The following is a 21,377-nucleotide window of genomic DNA, read 5'->3' as shown; positions in this document are numbered from 1 at the left end:
GGGACAGCCAAAGGACCAGATGTGGCCCAGGGGCCATAAAATGCCCAGATCTGATCTAGGATATCATTTCAGTCTTGGGAGTAAGGCTGGTCAAATCTTCAGTAAGCGGTTTGAATGACATTATAGGATTTAGTTGCCTGGGGTAAGTTAGCTTAGCTCTAAATAAGTCTGAGGGTGCTTGGAGGTCAAACCTGTTTTTATTAGTTATTATCTAATATAATCAATCATAATTTCTACCATTATAGAAAATTATAATCTGTGGGTTAAAAAATTCACATGGCATGTTTATCTCCCATGAGCCATATTTGGTAGTAGGCCAAAAATCCCATGTTAAACTGTTAATGTTTTAGTCAGAAATTGTGCCATTGAATTACTGGTATATGCGTCCTATGATGCATTTTGTACCCCGAGATTAAATACAAACTGATGTAGAATTTTTAGAATTTTAACTTTCATTTCAAAAACTCTTCTAGCAGTGAATAACTATCCAATAGGGATGCTGACTTTATATTTCATAAAGAACACAGCAATTTTTTTTCAGTTCAGAGTTCTTAGCTTCTTATGAATTGCAGAAGCCGATTAAAATATTGAGATTTATTTGTTCATCTAATTTATATAGCTGCCCATCTCACAAGGAAGTGGCTTCTTGTGACACAATTTTTTTTTTCAAACTACATTAATTTCAATTATTTTTATACTGAGAATTCATATAAACCATACTCATCAAACAGCTTTTCTAAATGAAAAATTTGTTGTTTCCATATAATTTTATGAGGCATTAATAATATTGCATAATTAATTCAAGTTCATCTGTGTGTAGGCTGAGCTTACCTGTTTTAATACATCCAATATAAGTTCACTGAAGACTTCATTAATGCCCATTGACACTGTTGGTCCATCCATCCCTTTGCTAAACCGACCACTTCCAATGAGCTCAATCAGTTCCCAAGCAGAAAGACCTTCCCAATTGGCATCCAAACTGATCTTGTAATGTTCAAACTGTTCTTGATGCCAACCTAATCCCATTGCTTCTGTCAGCTTCTTAAGCAAATATTCAATCTGTACAGAAAGAGATACACAACAGCTGAGTGAATGTAACAAATGTGTAAGAAAAACTATTGCTCTAGAACAGGGGTAAAATGCACTTACCTTTCCTACCGGCTCACTAACGTGCACGCGTCATCATCAGCACATGTGCTAGCTTCACGCACGCACGTGCCATCATCTGTGGATGCGCAGAGGGTCAAAATCGGGACGTGATGATGTCCCAGTTCAGGGGGCGGAGCCTCCCACTGCTGACGCTACTGGCTTGCCGAACCACCCGCCACTGGCACTACCAGCTTGCGCAAGCCGGATAGAGCCAGCTGCATTTCACCCCTGCCCTAGAATCTCTTACACTGCACAACTGCACTTTTTTTGTGTGTTCCTTCAAGCCAGGCAATTGCCTGAACATGCCTCTGCATTTTTCTTGGCAACGTTTTTGAAAGTGGTTTGCCATTGCCTCTTTCTGAGGGCTGAGAGAGACTGACTGTCCCAAAGTCACCCATCTGGTGAGATGTCTCAGGACTAGAACTCACACTCCTAGTTTCCAGTCTAGTGCCTTAAACACTAAATGCAACTAACTCTCTTGTACCACCCATATGAGCAAAATATTGGCCAGAATAAGAAAAAGTGAAAACAACGTGAGAACTATATGCTGAACTAAATGCTGAGCTAACTTTGGAAGTTACTGGTACATTAAAAAAATATGTTTTTAAGGCAGTTTTCAAGCTAATAAATTATTGCATTCCTGAACAGATTAGTGTGTTCAGAAACTAAGTCTATCTGCTTTCAGCTATATTTCCCCAATGGCCATCCAGTGCTTATAAGAGATCCATTAGTGGGATGTGAAAGGTCTGATTCTTTGTTCTCCTTTTAAAACTCATCTGAGGTACTGCTGTCATCAGCCTGATTTTTAAGAGAAAAATAACCCTGTTTCAGTGATGTGTATAGTTGCATAGACCAACATACACAGAATTGTTGGATCTTTTTTTTTTCTGTTAAAAACTAGTAGAGAGAAATTATTCTTTTATGTAAAAAAATACTGTAAAAAGCCATCAGTTTTACTTAGCTCAAAGAAAAAAAAATAGGATGCTTGAAATAACTCTTTCATACCTCTTCTGGCACAATGATTAATGGATATTTGTCTTCAGATAGAAAATTGAAGATGACCCACACTTTAAAAGCATCATCATCAGTAAGGAGTAAGGTACTTTTTGTGAGATTTTTTCTGGCACACAGAGTCCAGCACATTTTATAGAATTCAACTTTGTCAAAGTTGTCTTGAACCTAAATAAAAATAAAAAATATATAAAAATATGGTACAAGACTCAACAATAAACTCAGGATGACAACAGCAACAGTGGGAAGATGTTGTGAATTCCACTCCTAAACCAACAGCAAAGGAGCATTTTCTCAGACAACTGAAGCTAAACATAATACCTATTGTGTAGACTTTCTCAAAAACCACCTCTCCAGCTATTAAACATTGCACTTCATCTGTTTTCTTGATTACACTGAAAAAAAAATTTTTTTTTTCTTTTACAACCCTGTAATCCCTTAATTTGAGATAGAGTTGGGGTGACTGAATGAAGCTGAGCATTTACTGGCCGGATGCCCTTCCTGATGTCTATGTGGAGTTTGCAACAGGTATTTTCTTTTTGCACCCTGAGAGAGAAACATCTACTAACCTAAGGATTAATCATCCAAGTAGAAGGCGAGCATCTCCACCACTAGGCCACCACACCACTCTTGATTACACTGAAAATATTAGCAAAAAAACCAAAATCCTTTGTTCAGTCTTTATATGCTACTGATTTTTACAGCAATCACTGGTTTTGCTTCCTTTTTACCCTCAAGGCCACATTATATTCAAGTATAAATATTCTTTAAGAAGCAATTGTTTAAAAACCATGAACTTTTTTGATACTTGTTGCTATAACATAACGTGTTCTTAATTAGAAATTTCAGATTCAAAATCTAGACTGTAATTTTAAAAAAAAGAACTTTTTTGCTTCTTTTTGCTAAACTGCCAGCCTGGGCATTTCTCCACTTCACTCTCAGTTCAACAGTACACACTTTGTTGAAAGCTAAGACTTGCCCACTGAGCTAGATAATTAATTCATTTGCCATCAAGAGCACAAGAGAAAGTATTTTGTAAATCTAATTGATATGGCCAAGGTGTTTTGCAAGAGAAATGTGAAACAGGAAAATGAATTTCATGTTAAACCAAGAGTTTATTGTTTTTTTTGTAAAGATTGTTACAGGAAAATTATAATAATGATTGGTAAAATTGGTAAAATATATTCTTTCCATAAAATATCATTGCCTAAGAAACTGTATTTATATTAACAGAATACAGTGATACTTGGAATGTATGCCCAGAAAACTCTGTATTCTTAAAACACTGATATGCAAGCAATCACTTTAACTAAAATGTTTTTCAGTCAGTAGCCAATACATCCAGGTTGATCCATATCTAGTAAGAAGCTACGTAGCACATACTAAAGAGCATGGTAAAAAGCCAACCATATTCTACTATATCACATTAATATGGAAGGAAATGGGGCTGTCACTTCCCTCCCCTGGGTTCCCAAACTGGCTCAGACCAACAGGCATGATGTTTGCACTGAAAAACAGCTTTACAATGAAAACCTTTTCCCTTACGCAAAGTGTGTGGAATCCCTTGTTTGGGACCAAAGTTAATTTTTGTTCCGTGCTAAATCTCCAATAATCTACTACTATATTTGATTAAGAAACAGGAGCTTGCGCATTTGCCTATTACATTTGATCAGTAACAGAGCTGGAAGGGGCCTTGGAGGTTATCTAGTCCAACCCCCTGCTCACAGAGATCTGTACTAGGGATTCGAACTGCCAAACTGCCGACCTTTCTGATTGACAAGCTCAGTGTCTTAGCCACTGAGCCACCTAGTCAGGCTAAATGGTATGTTGTTAAAGATGGTGTGTTGCTTAATATTATGTGCAGAACACATATGCCTATCATGTTGGTAATTCAAAATTGCTTCTTTGAATCTCTGATTGAAAATTATCTTCTACTAGAGAAAATAGCCTATATTTAGGAAAGAAAGGATCCTGCAGAGGGGCTGCAATAGTGACACACAGAAAGTCTTACCTGTTCACTTTGTGTATGTCTGTGCCTTCAAGTCATTGCTGATTGCTGGCAACTGCTTGGACAGAACCATGCAATGTTTTTGGCACTGCTTTTCCTAGGGCAGTGCCAAACAAAGACAAAGTGACTGGCCCTGAGCCATCCAGCTGACTTTGACTTAAACAGGGCTAGAACTCACAATCCCCCCCCCCCCCCCGATGTCTAGCCTGGTGATTTATTCCACTACATCAAACTGCTTCTCAACTGGCTTCCCAGAAATCATTAATTTAAAGCTTTCAGAGTTTTGAGAAGCAACAATTCCTTAGGACTTTGCATATTTCTCACCTCCTCCAATGTCAAAGAAGCAGTTAGAGCTTCTCTGACATTCAGGAAGCCTTCTTTCAAGCGCTACCAAATACTATGATAATTCCTCTCCAGAAACTAACTGCTTTCCATTGTGTGTAACTCAGGGGCAGGTTTCAAAACTCATTGCTACTGGTTCGCTCGTGGGTGCGTACACGCTCACTTGCTCTCGTGCAACCCTTCTGCGCATGCGCAGAAGCGTCTGGGTGGGTGGGCGGAGCCTCCCGCCACCACCGGTTCGCCTGATCCAGAGCGAACCAGTAGCAACCCACTGGTGTAACTTTAAAGGAGAAATCAGTCCTATACAGAGACATCATCTGGCCTTTTGGAAAGAAGTAACCCAGTCCTCAGTCTAATTCTTATGTTACCCATCTCCACTTTGGATCAATCTCTCAACTTAATAGGAAGGCAGATTCTTAAAACCAACCACTTTTGTGCATAAGAAAAAACCCACTCACTTTGCACAATCAGATATTCAGAGAAGTGTGAAATGATTCTACAGCTTCCTCATACCTGAAATCAGATTCCTGTGGTATTTATTACCGGCTTCCAAGTTGGTTGTGTTCACCCAATCACTGAGTTTCAGTAAAATGATGAAATAACATTGAAAAAAATAAAGCTCAGGGGATTTTATTTGTAATCAGAAGTACAGAACAAGGAAGTTCACCTTTTGGAGTTTCCACACTTTAAACACATTGCCTTCACTCAGAAAAAATGTTTGGCTTTATTAAATATTAAGTGATTCAATTTAATAAATTAAATATTTCCATCTTATTTTATTTCCAGATTTTGCTACATTTTTAAAGGGGCAAAAGCAGGTTCTTCAAAGTGTTGTATATCCTCTAATTTTAAAAATTATTACATTAATGATGATGGCAAACTATAGTACCATAGCAGTCAAGATGGTTCTAACATTTGCACCACTGTTGTCACCAAATTTAGTGACTGCACACAACTTTGTTGCTTTACATATGACAGAATAAGTATGTGCCCACAGGCTGCTTTAAATATATGACTAAAGCAGCACAGAAGTATTCTTGATTTAGACCAGTCACTTAGCAGCTGAAGTAACAACAGTCCTCCCCAGGGAAACTTATGATCCGGTTCCAACGGCCACCCCAACCCGCAATCCCATTACTTCATTTTAGGTATTAAGCAACCAGACCATATTTGCCGCATCTTGTGAATACTGTGTTTTATGTTTTGCTGAAAACTAACACATATTTCCAGTTTTTGACAAAACCAGACCATAGCAGACAACTGGTTCGGTTAACAACAACCGCAAGAAAGATAAAACCAGGTCAGTCATATGAGTGACTCGTTTTACAATAGTCATGACTTACAACTGTAATGGACAGGCTCCATTACGGCCATAATTTGAGGGACTACCTCTATAAATTTTGCAAAGACACACACACACACAAATCACATCTACCAAGCAGTCCTTATACAACAGCATGAGATCCAAGGAAAGTCATGCTTTCCATGAATTCAGCCAAAACAATGTTTTACTGGTCTAGACAAAAAAATGTTAAGGTATTCTTTTTTCGATTCTTTTTCCTTTAGAACACTACTACTTATTTGAGGTTACTGGAACCAGTTAGATAATTCTGATAATTTTCAGACAGAGAAACTCATAGAATTTTGTCTTATTGACAATTATATCTTTGCAGCGGGGCTATGCGCGCGGGTGAGCAAAGCAAGCGCGCATGTGCGCTCTTCTGCGCATGCGCAGAAGCGTTTTGATGACATCGGGGGTTGGTGGGCAGAGCCTCCCGCCAGTTTTACTACCGGTTCTATAGAACCGGTGCGAACCGGGGGCAACCCACCACTGACGTGATCAATAACAAAGCAATAGGTGATAAATCTGAGCTAATTTTTTCTATGTCTATTCCACACTTTTAACTTACTGCTTATTGAATTATTATTGATTGTTATATGCTGTATCAAGTTAAAAGTGATTATATAAACCACTTGGAAATCCTGCTCTCTCAACTAGTCTCCTGGCTAATTTAGATAGTTGGCTTGATAATACAGTTTGAAATTTGGCATTGTCAATCTATCCTTTTTTTTTTAATCTTGTAAGATCTTAAATTTAATTTCCTTCTTTTGTCAAACCACATAAAGGTAGTTATTTGTTTTTTCTACTCATTAATATCCCATTTTTAATAATTATTGAAATAATTTGAAACAGCAAGTTACGCCTTGGCAGAATGTGATTATATCTCATTGAAGCAAATCTAGGCTGATCAGGAAATAATAACTCAGTTGGGGTTTATTCTCTCTGCAACTATTGCTGTAAAAAATACTCTACATTCAGTAAAGAATCTCTTTAGACTGCAAAGACCCTATTCTCAGTCAAATGATCAGAGGGAAAAGGGAGGCAGTTGGTGGATTCTAAGTCAACTTTTTTCCCTATAGGGAAGCAATGGGGGATTTTTTTTTATTCATTTGGAACTTTTTCTCTACAGCTGCTGGTTTGATCCTTCTCATTTCCAAATGTGATCTTCCTTCCTTCCTTCCTTCCTTCCTTCCTTCCTTCCTTCCTTCCTTCCTTCCTTCCTTCCTTCCTTCCTTTCTGTATCTCTGTCATGTCCTGTTCATTCTTTGGAGACTTATCCTTGTGACTAACAAGAGTTCCAAGGCAAAGACCTTTACATATTTCCAGTATTTTGTTGGGTTGGAAAGAACAAAAGCTTAAATGAAAACTAACCACGCATGTTAGGAATAGAGGCACACATACCTTTTCCAAGATGAATCTATTTAAATAAGGCATATATCCCTGATTAGAAACAGGTCCTTCATCATCATCCCTAAAATGCTCCTCTAAGGCCACTGGATCATGAGGAACATTCAACAATGTGCAGAGGTTGTGAGAAAGGACCTAAAAATAGAGAAAAACAAATCAATTAAGATGATTTCCATACCTGTTTGTATAGATTTCTGGACAACAATACAGATATAGTTTGCTATTATTTTTTTCTGGGATGCTATATAATTCCTGATGCTATTAAATACTGAAGGAGAGGGGAAAACACCTGCACTATTACTTTTGAGAAAATACAGACTCCATTGGAATTAAAGAGATAAATGAATGACAAAAGGGAAGACCATTTGACTATACCCGCACTATAAAATTTAGGAGTTCATACAGAATACTTACTACACCAAAAAATGATACTGGCTTGAGAATGAGCATGTAAACCTATTTCAACTCTAAGCTTGAAATATAAATGAAGAAAAATGCTGTTCCACAAGTGAATGGTCATAATTTTTATTCCTTTATTCCAGAATTAGTAATTGATGCTCGCTTTTTTTCCTTGCCAATGCTTAACAGAGACACACACAAAAGTACCTAATCTCTTTGTCAACGAAGGAAGAAATTTATAGAGGACAGTTCTTTTAGAAGCCAGTAATTTGCATATTTACAGCCAACACATTCAGCAAATGTATTAAAAGCAACCAAGAGCAGAAGGGGCACCTTTAGTACTGAAAGCTTGGAAACCGTTCCAGAGCATCATTCCCACAGCTGATTATTTTTAATTTTTTAGAACCAAAAGTAAGGAAAGCATGACTTCTAAAATTCTTTCTAAACTCTTTATTCTACAGCATCCATCTCTATTTCCTTTTATGTAACAAACATTTTGTATGTGTAATTATGTACTTTCTCTATATAAACTATTTGGAGGGTCTTCACTTATGCATTTTCCCCCTCATGTTGTGCATGTGAATGCTTGTGCATGCCCTGTGGAAATCACAGGGGAGGCTGCATAATCTCCACTGTAGGTCACATGACCAGAAGGATGGTGAGAAGAAGAAAAGGTCTTTGAATGGAGCATAGTGCAGCATTCTGAACATCTGTGTGTGTTTCTCTCATACCATTAGTAGAAAGAATATGCAGGGAATTTTTTCTGGCCCATTTTCAGACTCAATCCATGTCCATCAATTGAGGGAGGGACAACTTGGAGAGGAGCAAATAACAGCATGTGCACAATGATGTAATCCCCAAATGCCATGACATACATACTTGCATCATTACCTCCTAGTACATCATATTATTAGTAAGATTAATGTAATTGAGGACCCAGTTGTGGGGGCAATAAGCTGACTTTGTATAAATATACAAAAGGATGAAGGCTATTGCTTAGCGCATTGTAAGCCGCCCTGAGTCTCCGGAGAAGGGCGACATATAAATCAAATTTAAAAAATAAAATAAAAATTGAGCACTTGTCATTTTGCTATTATCAAAGATTTCAACTAAAAAGATCACGGTGCTTTCATTTCAGCTTGTTTTGCATACAAGAAGGAGTATGTCTTGCATATCAGGAGGAGCATTCATGTCCCTTCTTGCATATCAGAAGGGATATGATTTACATAATGGGAGTATTTGCAAGGTAAAATCGTCAACAAACCGCTTCAGTGCATTAACCACTGAAAACAGGCTGTACAGTATATTAAAAATGCACACACTACTTTGTGACACTCATGGAGGCATTGTGCAACTTTGGCGGATCATCAACTCAGGAGGAAGAGTACCATCTGCCATTTTGAGTCAGCAGCCTGCTCGTAACTACGAGTTGGTGGTAAGCCAGATGTTCTTAACTTGGCGACTACCTGTATCATGGCATTCATTATTGAAGATCTTAACTAAACACAACCGCCAATAGTTAAAACTGGTTTGAATAATGACCTCCTGAAGACTCCTGTGCTTTTCTGAGACATAAGAATAATGTGTTAGGTCCAGAGCAGCCCAAACAATGTTTTGGACCAAGTTCAAAGGACAAAGGAAGGAATTGGAAACATCAACCAGGCAACTTTTACAATAACCTTGGCATGACATCAAAGCACAAACCAATAATGCTACATTTTCCTCTGTCAGAAACCCTTAGAACCTACAAATATTCTAATACTCACCTAACCCTGATAAACTGAACTGACTTCCTTCTATGCCTGTTACCTTTAAGTTCCAAAGTATCCTACAATATCATTCATGAATGTGCTGTGTTCTTTATAGTTTGATAGAACAATGTTAATAATGCAAAATACCAGTATTCTATATGCTTGTCCAATTCTAAGGATAGTACCTTTTATGAGACAAAACAAATACAAAAGTCATCAAGACTCCCTCTGAAGATGGTCAAGGAGCTTCAGTTAATTTGAAATTCAAATATCTGGTTATTATCAAAGCATATAATGTCACTTCTGTAATAGGTTCCCAGCTAATTCTGTGTTTATCAGCTTAAAATAGGTTTGGTTCACATAACTTGAAACATTGCCTTTACCTTTATAAATCTTCCCTAGGTCCTAAGAAACTTACTGTTGAGTAAAATTGTAACACTGACTAGCAAGAGATATGACATTTTCTATGGTAGTCTTTCTGTCATGAAGGCTTACCTGTTTCAAGTTAAGAATCATGCAAGCCAACCTATTTTTATGACACTCTTAAAGAATGGAAAGACTTTGAAGAAGAAGGACAGGAAGGCTTTAAATCATGGGTGTCCAACCTTTTAGTTTGCCTGGGCCATATTAAGTGAAGATGAATTGTCTTCGGCTGCATATAAAATACATAAGACAGTTACTAAATATAAATAACAAACTTCTTGTTAAAAGTTTACAATGTTGTGGGGTCACATTACTAGCTGTCCAAGACTGCATGTGGCCCGCAGGCCATGGATTGGACAAGCCTGCTTAAAGAGTATGACTATTTATTTTTACATGAATCAATGAACATTTTTATTTTAAAAATTGATCTTTTACAAATAATCTTAAAAGTTACTCAAGAGCAGGTGACTAGAGTAACCACAAAACATTCTGGGAATGCAAGCAGCAGAAACCATAAGTAATAATACTACAAAGGAAAAGGGTAACAGGAAAATAGTTAGAAGTTATGGGTGCTCCAACACAGGAGGTTTTAAGAAAAGACTGGACAACCATTTGTCTGAAATGGTGGCGAACCTTTTACTCACCGAGTGCCAAACAGGTACGCACTTCATTTATGTGTGGCTCCTCCCCTGAGCGCTGCACGTGCAACCACACTATCTGCACATGCACACGCCTTTCGCATGCCCCCTGTGTGCTGCACGTGCAGTTGCACTATCTGTGCATGTGTGTGGCTTTTGCCCGGCTCCCCCATGCGCTGCATGCGCAATAGCACCACCTGTGCATGCACATGTTTTTTGCAAGTGCAATGCATGCACACGAATGCCATTTGCGCATGCACATGCTGTGCGCAGTACGCACATGCACAACGCGCACACATCACAGGAGAGCTCCAAAGACTAGCTGGGTCTCCAGAATTGCACACATGCACACCAGAAACCCAAACACCAGCTGGGGCGCGCGTGCATGCAAAGCTGCAGATGAGTTGGGTAACTCAGTTGGAAAGATGGCTCTGTGTGCCACCTCAGGCAAGCATGCCATAGGTTCACCATCATGGGTATAGAGTTTCCTATTTGAGCAGGGGGTTGGACTAGAAAATCTCCATGGTCCCTTTCAATTCTATTATTCATCCCTTCAATCATTTGTGTAAGATGCAGTAAAGTACTATTAAAAGAAAAAAAAAACTTGTAAATTAAAAACATGAAGGATGATAACTCTGATGTCCTGTCTAAACCAGTGTTCCCCAACCTTTTCAGCTCTGCGGAATGGCAGAGGTGGGGAAAGGAATGGTTCTGCACGAGCAGCAGGCGTGTGTGCAGCTCCATTTGCGTAAGCGGCAGGCACAAGCACCCGCCACTCACACAAATGGAGCTGTGCGCATGCACACACTCACCCATTGTTCACAGAAGTGGAGCCATGCATGCACGCGCTCGCCTGCCACTTACATGGCCTGGTTCTGTATAGGTTGGGGACCCCTGGTCTAAACCATGCTCTATTACCAACGATTGGAGCAAAGATATTCTATCTCTGTAGATTTGCATTTAATGTATCAGCATTGATCATCAAAAAATGATATTAAAAAAACAATATAATGGGATTATATGAAGTTTCACCCTCTCTCAAACTGGAATATTTTCAATAGTAACCATCCTTTTTCAATTTGTTATTAAGGGGGAAATCCTTTGTTTTATCATAAAAAGGCAAATTTCACAATCCACCTTCATGACAGAACTACTATTAAATCTACATGATTTAAACGTTAATGCTTGGAGCTAAGATGTTGTTGGCTGCAAATTGCAGGCTATTTTTAAAAGCAGAAGTTGTGAAGGGCACTGCAGTGAATTATCAAATAAACCAAAGCACCTTCTCTACCCCCACATGCTCCCAAATGCTGAGGGAGTGTATCTGTTAAGAGTAGCCAGATAAAAATTCCATTAAATAATCTGAAGGACAAAGCACCCTTCCCAAACATGGAAAATTACAGATACAGTGGCCTTGAACTGCCAGCATTATTGCCACCACACCGGAGTTGTTCTCACCAAACAAAGCACCCTCACAGAATTCATACTTGTACATAATTTGAGAGAATCTATTTGCAAAAGTTAATTAATTAAAAAAACATGATTCCAGTACTGGGAAAAAATTTTCTAAGCAGATTTTACTTAGCTATCCCTCCTTGGGAAAATTCAATTTTCAGTAAAAAAAATAATGGTAATTTATGATTTATAGGTGCATCATTCATTCCAAGTAATTAAGAATATCTTGAACAATATTATCTTAACAGAGATTAATACAGCTCTGTTCCAAATATTACTTTCCCCTAGCTTTTCATTGTAGCACTTCCTCCTCTATGCTACAATGCCTTGCTTCACTGGCTCTAATACTTACACCATTTCCTCTTTGAATAAAATAGAAATGTTAACCTTAAGAACTGCCTTAAAACAGTTGAGGCTGCCTACCTTGTTGCAGCCTTTTTTGCAGTGTTAAAATATCTATGGTTATAGACTAAAAGACAGGAAGGTCCTTAGCAAAGTCTTGCTAATAAATTCAGCAATAAACTGAATTACAATGGTACAGTTTCTTATTTAAAAAAAAATACAGCCAAATTCTTTATAGTACTGATTTGGTGGAGTGCTCTAATGCAGGGGTCTCCAAGCTTGGCAACTTTAAGACTTGTGGACTTCAACTCCCAAAGTTCTTCAGCCAGCTTTGCTGGGAGTTGAAGTCCACAAGCCTTAAAGTTGCCAAGCTTGGAGACCCCTGCTCTAGTGCAAGAGATAGAAGAAATACAATTTTTGAAGAATCCATCTCTTAACACAAAGATAATTTAGGCTCTGCTGAATTGGCAATGAACGCTGCAGAATGGGTAAGCTAGTTTACAACAGGGGGCAAAAGTCAATACTCCCTCCCTCACAAAAGTTTGGTCACTAATAGGAATACAGTAATGCAATGTTTGTGGGTTTTAAAAATGGAAGACGTAACAGTTTGTAACGTGTCAACATGTCTACATCTTTTCTAATATTATCTCCACTTCCCTCATGCCAGAAAGCAGTCCATCAGGTTTTGAACCTGCCACTTGCATAAGAAAACATTTACAACCTTTTAAATGAAAAAAAAACCTGTATATATTTAGATTCAAGATATACATACTATAATACATAAGATTTTTTTTTTAATATTGAGGTGTAACATTTTTAAAAAGTAGAGGAGCAACACTTTAAATAATCTAAAGTTTCAAAAATTAATTACATTTCATGATGCAACTATTTTAGAGTACAGTGCTGTATAAGCAAATATGCTAAATCTTAAAATACTCATAACTGTTTGACTACTCAAACTACAGAAGCTTCAATAACTGCTTGCTGCACCTCTGCCCTGGGAACTGTCAATGTAGTTAATAAACTTTCACTGCAGCTTCACACAGAAAACTGACACAGCACCTACTCTGCTAGCGTTATTCAATGTAATGCAGAAAACAAATGCTAACTTCTTCCTGTTCCTTATTCTTCTCTACAATGTCCAAACTAAAGCAATTTTTTCCCCTTGTAGTAAGCAGTGTGTTTATATGAGGATATGATAGCTTCCACAGCATCACTGTGGTGTGGAAGCACAAGATCTTTCCATTAATCTTGGCCATCGACTCCATGACATCAAATCTACTCTCAAGTTTCAAGACAACAATTTCATACTTAATCTAGCTTTTCATTTAGAGTTACCACCCATAATCTCAATTTAAGTAAAAAAAAAGAAGAAAACGTTTGAAGAACCGTGTAAGACTCCCAGCAATGTTTATAAAAATTCCACAGACAACTTTCAGAACACTTACAAATACAGAAAAGTATTCTGGGATTTCATTCAGTCCTGCCTAATTCTCTTAAATCTGCCATGAATTATTAACAGAATTCACAGTTGCCAGCACAGACTCCAGCCAAACTAGTGATGTTACAATGATCTACTATCCTAGGCATTCCACAGGTGTAGAAGCCTTTTCATAACATTCTTAGTGTTGGCTTACTCAGAGGAAATGAGGGCCAAGGGAGCCTGCTGGAATATGCCCAGATTTACAGATCAAAGATCTACAAACTGTGCAAGAGTGCTGTGGTGAATGCTCCAAAGAGTGTGTAGCAAGAATGGAGCTCTTGACTACTTGTCCTACTTCGTCTCCAGTACAGAATATTTCCCTTTGGCAAGCTCCACACGGAGCTGAAACAAAAGCCAGTTCTTTCATTCGGGTGTCTGAATGTTGTAGCCCAATGGAGTAGAAAGAGCAAAGACCAACTGAATGGAAGGGGGTGGGACATGCTACATTTTTATGCTTTGCAGCATTAAATGTGAAATACAACGAAAGAACAATTCTTATAATAAGAATGGCTTTATTCCAACTGTGCCTGGCAGTCCAACCGTGGCCTAAAATAGCTAAGATTATATGCTCTTCATTTTCACAGCACGAAAGATCTGCAGTAATGAGCAATTTCAATTTGTCAGTACCTACAGCAAAAAATGACAGTCTTCTAAGCCAAATTTAATTTTTAGCTCTATAGTTGTGTGTGCCAGATATCACTGTCCTTAAATCACTTAATTTTTTTTAAGCAAGGGAGGTCCACATCCCTAATTAAGGCCAGAATTATGTCTTTGTTTCAGCATGTCAAGCAATTTTTTTGTGTTCTATTATTTGAAATACTGAAAAAGGGACCATGCTAGAACTTTGTAGCAGATCTGGGTTCCATCCCTCACAATTAATACGCATCTAATAACAAGTGTTAGGAAAGCCTTACCTAAAACCCTTTTAATATAAAGTGGGTTTTATAGGGGTTGTTTTTTTTGGGGGGGGTTGTGTAATCAGAGCAAGGACAAAACTAGCTATCGTAAAACAGAAAGTGGGTGCCTCAAGAATACAGCACATTTTTAAAAGCCATATACAGGTAATCCTTGACTTACAACCAGTCACCTAGTGATTGTTTAAGTCCTTAGTTCCAATGGCTCTTCACACTCACACATGGTCCCATGACTGCATTTCAGGAGCTTGACAATCAGCTCTCTTTTATGTCCGGGTATAGCATTCCGTGGTCACAATGTCCACAATTTAGAACACTGTTTGGTTTCCAGCAAATAACGCCCATAGGAATACTTTGGTTCACTTACTGACTACCACAAAACAAAAAATAAAATTGGGTCCGGCCACATGGTTACCTCAACTTGTAACTGTCTTGATTTATGACAAAAATTCTGGGCTCCATTATCGTTGTAAATTGAGGATTACCTATATGGGTTTCCTCCACCATTCATTTTCTTAAAACCACTAAGCTTAATTTACTTTACTATAAACCAGTGATAACTAAGAAAGGGATCAGAGTGCAGAAAAAACAGGAGAAGCTCATTGTCTCTCTAGATTCTTTACTTTTTACCCAAGAACTAGAAAATATTTTTATATAAGGCACCTTTATATCTTATTAAACTGTTCCCAAAATTCAAGGTACATTTTATTAATTAGAATACATCAATTAGAGAGAACTCTAGAACGAGAACAATTATTCACTTTAATTAATCTAAACAGATCTTTGAAGCTAAACTAGTTTGGTTAATACTTGGATTGCGACAATCAGAGAGAGCCAGCTTGGTCTAATGGTTAAGGCATTTTATGCTAGAAATCAGGAAATTGTGAGTTCTAGTCTCACCAGCTGGTTGACTTTGGACCAGTTACTCTCTCTCAGCCTAACTCAGCTCCCAGGGCGGTTATTGTGGGGAAAATAGAAGAAGGTAGAAATGTTAAGTATGTTTGCTGCCTAGAGTTACTGATAAAAATAATAAAAGTGGGATAAAAATAAAAAATAAATACATACCAAACCTATAACTGGGAAATTGAAAAATATCCCAGAAGAAAGTGGCAATAGCAAATCATTTCAGTACTTTTGCCAAGAAAACTGCACATTATTTTCCATGCCATTGTGGTTGTGTCACCAAGAAGCCGAACTCAACTCAAGACCACCTTTATCTTATTTGATTCAGTTTCACGTATCTACACCCACGACAAGGAATATTAGGGAATATTCTTAGAAACAGCCAAAATATTTTCATAGGGTTGAGGTAGGCAAATAACATATCACAAAGCTGCAAAAATTTAGAAAACAACAGAAATTACTTTACTCCACATCAAGGCATTAATCTAGCTAAACCAGTCTTATCTAGCTGACTGACTCTTCAAGAGAGGGGAATTTCCAAGTTTTATGTGGAACTATGAAAGACTGAACCTTATTTTTGCCATGTAAATTAGGCACTCTAGCCCAGATTCTTCTCTTACACAAATGCAATGAGATCAATCATTAACAGTTTGTTATCCTTTTACAAGTATGTCTCATTTGACCATTTAAGATAAATCACTGCCTAATAGTATAACATCGTCTTTGAATAATCTATCCACAAGACCAAACATGTTGAGAATATGAGTACATGGATGTAATTTCTAATCTGCACTAAGCAACTGCATAATGCATACATTTTGATATGTAAGCTGTTTTAAGATTTAAATCCCACCCCGCATGCACATTTAGCTATTTCAGCATTTATAGAACTCTAGCATGCCTATAATTAAATGGACAACGAACTCATCCCAAATTACAAAATGAGCACATAGCAACATTAGTTAGCCAACATCATCACATTTACATGAAGTGCAGCATAGCTGATAGCCAAGTGGCCCTAAGAATCATGCTACATTGTAAATATACATAAATGCCACACTAATTTCTTGTATTATTTTATAATTGTTTTAAATTAGTTAAAACAAAAGAACACATGAGTTACTATGTAATATCCTTATTCAGATATTGGGGGGGGGGTTTCTCTTTTTATATTTCCTCTAGAGTTCTTGATAAAGATGGGCTAATAATTTGAAATCTGCTTGCCTCATCCTGTGCCAGTGAATTCTATCACTTAGACCCAGAAAAAAATAAATTTGTCATCTGAAGAAAAAAGCATTTTCAGCCTCCCACTTGCAGAAACAAAAAAGTGGGCTTGCTGGAGGGGGAGGGAAGTATTACTAAAAGTCTCTCAGAAGCCCATCTTGAAATAACATACTTTTGATTTCTGGATTCTGCCAAACGGAACCCAAGATTACTCTGATCAGGAGTTATCAACTCCAGATCCTACCTGGGTTCAGATATCCTACTCAGTAATTACACTGTTTATTTGGTTTTGGCTTCAAGTATTGTCTGACCCCCGTCTCTGGGATTCCAAAATATGCTTTATGGCCAGCATGTTGTGTGGATCCACACAATTGTCTTCCACATTGGCTCAAGGTTGACTCAGCCTTCCATCCTTCCGAAGTTGGTAAAATGAGGACGCAGACTGTCGGGGGCAATGTGCTGACTTTGTAAACCGCTTAGAATGGGCTGTAAAGCACTGTGAAGCGGTATATAAGTTTAAGTGCTATTGCTACTTAATAAAGTCTGATAAAGCGACCAATGGCTTAATGTGAACAAAGTTCTTAAGTAAGGTCCTCTATGAAGTATACAACAAATGAAACCTCTCTGGAAATGAGGACCCAGTTGTGGGGGCAATAAGCTGACTTTGTATAAATATACAAAAGGATGAAAGCTATTGCTGAGCACATTATAAGCCGCCCTGAGTCTCCGGAGAAGGGCAGCATATAAATCAAATTAAAAAAAAAAAAAATACAGGTGGTCCTTTGCTTACAACAGTTCATTTAATGACCATTCAAATTTACAATGATACTGAAAAAAGGTACCTATGACTATTTTTCACACTTATGACCATTACAGCATCCCTATGGTCACATGATCAAAATTCAGATGCTTGGCAAGTGGTTCATATTTATGACAATGTCCTGGGGTCATGTGATCAGGTTTTTGTGACCTGACAAGCAAAGTTGATGGGGAAGCCAGATTCACTTAACTTAGGTAGCAACCTAAGGTGTTGCTACCTTAACAAATGCAACTATTCACTTAACAACTGTGGCAAGAAAAATCATAAAATGGGGCAAACTCACTTAACAAATGTTTCACTTAGCAACATTTGTGGTTGTAGCTCAAGGACTACCTATACAGCCATCCTACTTGGAAGGCATCCAAGCTGCCTGTACCACCTCCATCTCCCATCCTAAAGGACACGCTCTCTGTTTTTAGCTCTGAGCCCAAAAGACAAAATTGTTCAGTGAACTTTTTTCCGATGCCACTGACTGTGAAAAAGTAAAGGAAAAGCTGTCTAGGTGGAGAAGAGTTTAGGTAGGACAACTGGGCTTAGCAATGGAACCGGTACTATCCCAGCTAGTACCCAAGGGGGTACTACCCCTTGACTCTAGGTCGCCCCTCCCTGCCGCTCTGACCCGTGTCTGGACGGCTCCTCGCGGCCGCTAAAAAAGGGGAAGTGCCTAGGGAAGGCGCCGCCGGGGGGCAGCAAAAGGGCTTCCCCCTCGAGGGCTCCCCAGAAACTGCCTCCCCCCAATCCCCTCGCCTGCTGGAGGGCTCGAGGCGCTCTCCCATCTCTCCTGGACTTGCCTTAAGTTGCGACTTGGAGACTTTACCGCTTCTGTCCAAGTCGAGGGCGGTGAAAGCGTGCCAGATGGGCTTCAGGAGCTCTTCCTTCAGGCTCCCCATGGCTCCCCTTCTCTGCCTCCCGGCGCCTGGTTCAAAGCGCGCTTCCCCCTCCGAGGGAGCTGCTCCGCCGCTCGAGCCGCGCGACCTTCGCACCCCACGGCTGCCTCCAGCAGCCTCCGGCAGGCGGCCCCGCTAGGGAGAGAGCGGCCTACGCACCGCGAGGTTTACAAAAACGTTGTGCGCCTGTGCTTCCGTCTCAGCCCGGACCCCGGCCTGGAGCCGTGTGTTTTGCAGAGAGAGGACTTAACTGGAGGGGACAGGCGTCTTCCTCCCAGACCAGGCTCTGACTTCATCTGTGACGATGGGCGGGACTAAATTGCAAAGCCTTTTCCCAACAAAAATGCAAAGAAATTCAGGCAGATCTTCCTCAAGTCCGGGTGAACTCTTGATTGTTTTATATATATAGCATTACCCTTCGCCGCAGCCTCGTGTTTACTTCCTTTGGGGTATATAATTGCAGCCTTCGTGGGACGCTGATCTCAAAAAAGCTTTCCTTCGCCTTCCTTTTGCTTTACAGGGAAACAAAAAGAACAAGAGTTAGGGGGGAGGGGGATGGAAAAGATTTGAAATTGGAAGAGAAAAAAATACCACATGTTGTTCTTTACCTGGTGTAACTTGGAAGGAACATAATACAGGACTTCATTTGCTAGGTGTATACCACTATTTCTTCCTGGAGAACATCTGTCTACTATGATGATACAGCTTTGCTATGCAAGAACCTACAGATTTTTTTTTCTCCAAGCTATCCGTTAAAAAGTTTCTAATAGGACTTAAAAGTCCTTTAACTGCTTTGATTTAAACGTAGAGCATTGAGTAAATGGTATTTATTATGGTATTATGTATTTGGTAATTCATAAGTTTTTCAGTTGGTTCTGAAATCTGTTACAAAATGTGCACATCTAGCGTGTAAAGTAGAAAACAAATTTTGTTTTGAATCTGGAATAAGCCATTGCATTCCAGAAGTTCTGCCAAACTGTTTACGATACAACAATTTTGTTCTATAGGTGATCCCAAGCTTCCAAAATGGTTATGTGTTGATTCAACCAAAACCAACTGTTCTGTGCACAAAAATATTACATATTACATATGTTTTGTGCATTCTTAGTCATAAGCTAATTATATTGATGCCAAAACTGCACATTGCCCAGGTGCCAATGTACCATGACTCAAACCATGATATATGAAAATTAAAAACAAAACAACTTTATTTTATTTCTCCAAAACAAGGAAACCACATCTCTAGGTAGCCTAATCAGTGTTCCTTAAAATACGTTCCTAGGATTCTGGACCCCAAGATATCCTCTTCTCATTGGACTTGATTTGTAATAATAGATCATTGTTTTTTTGTTTTCAATCTTTGTGTAATTGCAATAGGTAAACACTTTTTCTTCCTCTAATCCTGCAGTTGGTTGCTCAGCCAACTGCCCTCAGTCCTGAAGCCCATTTATCATGAGATGTCCAGGAACTCCAGCATCTAGTGTGGTCCTTGTTGGCCCAGGCAATGACTAATTCAGTATGAATTCTGTAAAATACTTGTCACCATATTGTTTATGGGAAACACCTTTTGTGTGGCTCCTCTGATGAGACCTCCCCAGAATGATTGAACCTCTGGCATAGCTGTCTTCTTTCTCAGAGAACAGAAGCCTCACAACCATATCAGCCCCAAACAACACTAGAGGATTATTATTTATTTATTTATTTTATTTATTTTATTTTATTTTATTTTATTTCTATACCGCCCTTCTTCTGCGGGACTCAGGGCGGTGTACAGCCGAAATAAAACATTGCATATAAAATTTTAAAACAGTTTAAAAAACAATTAAATAATTTCGGCCCAAGATTTAAAACAACCCAATTAAAACCGAATTCAATTAAAACTGAGAGGATGGGATCAAGCCAGCCCGGCTAGATGGAATAGGTGTGTTTTCAGGGCCCGACGAAAAGTCCAGAGGTCTGATATCATGCGTATCTCAGGGGGTAGGTCATTCCAGAGGGCAAGTGCATTGTATCAACATATGGCAAAACACATTAAGAGATGGTTCTTTACATATATTTGAATCAGAGAAACCTGGCAGAATAGTTTTTGGACCATTACAGAAGAAAAAAGATATTGAGAATCAGAGAAAATTAATTATTGGTATTTTCACCTGTCTTTACAACAGAAGGTGGAGCTATGACCTGTACTTTTCAGACAGGGAGTTGAGGCAGTTAAAGCAAATTGAGATACCCAGGTGGATATTCTGGGTCATTTTGAGAGACTTAACAATAACAGATCAATTCTGGTTCTGAAAGCATCTACTCTTCTACACTTCAATAAACAGAATGTAAAATTGCTCAATATCTACCAAAAATATTATTTTCTTTAATTTTTGTTCTGTTCCTGAGGCTGTAATATATTTTTAAAGGACCCAGGAGAAAAAGATTTGGAAAAACTTGAAAAAGTTCAACATCTATTCCAGACAAATAGATATAAATGGTAAACTAAGCAATAGGATGAAGTCTAGCTGAAGGGATTAGCATAGATCCTCAAAATTTAAATCTTCCCTCATTAAACTACTATAGTTTTTAAGAGGTCAGCAGATCCAGCCATACAGATGACCTCTTGTCATTGTATACTTGGATTTTCCAAAAGCCTTTGGAAAAAAAAAACAGTCAATAGCTCTTGAGTAAATTAAGCAGTCCTAGGACCAACCATTGTATGGACTGCAAACTCAACAAAGACCAGAAAGTCAATAACAGGAATATATGGACAATTTTCTCACAGAAGTCTCTCAAGAATCAATGCTGCAATCAGAGGTTTATAATTTGAAAAATGATCTTGACTTGAGAGTAAATCGGGGACTGGACTATTCAGGGTGATAAAGTGATCTGAAGAG

The 21,377-nt window shown here is 38.5% G+C and overlaps 1 protein-coding gene across 1 annotated transcript in view; it reads right to left on the bottom strand.

Moving 5' to 3' along the window:
- The window catches only part of SWAP70 (switching B cell complex subunit SWAP70), a 32,437-nt gene extending 13,714 nt beyond the window's left edge, over window positions 1-18,723 (bottom strand). The window contains exons 1-4 of the mRNA XM_070957478.1: window positions 18,403-18,723; window positions 7,254-7,394; window positions 2,155-2,328; window positions 832-1,059 (exon numbers count right to left, since the gene is read on the bottom strand). Coding sequence (XP_070813579.1) covers window positions 832-1,059; window positions 2,155-2,328; window positions 7,254-7,394; window positions 18,403-18,501 — 642 coding nt within the window. The 5' untranslated portion in view covers window positions 18,502-18,723. The remainder of the gene's footprint in view (window positions 1-831; window positions 1,060-2,154; window positions 2,329-7,253; window positions 7,395-18,402) is intronic.
- Between the last annotated feature and the right edge of the window lie 2,654 nt (window positions 18,724-21,377).

This window comes from Pituophis catenifer, unplaced genomic scaffold (assembly GCF_029215685.1).
Source record: "Pituophis catenifer annectens isolate HBS135680 unplaced genomic scaffold, rPitCat1.0.hap2 SCAF_1, whole genome shotgun sequence".
Classification (NCBI taxonomy): Eukaryota; Metazoa; Chordata; class Lepidosauria; order Squamata; family Colubridae; genus Pituophis; species Pituophis catenifer.
The sequence above is the reverse complement of the archived record's forward strand: the minus strand, read 5'-3'. Positions and strand labels throughout refer to the sequence as shown.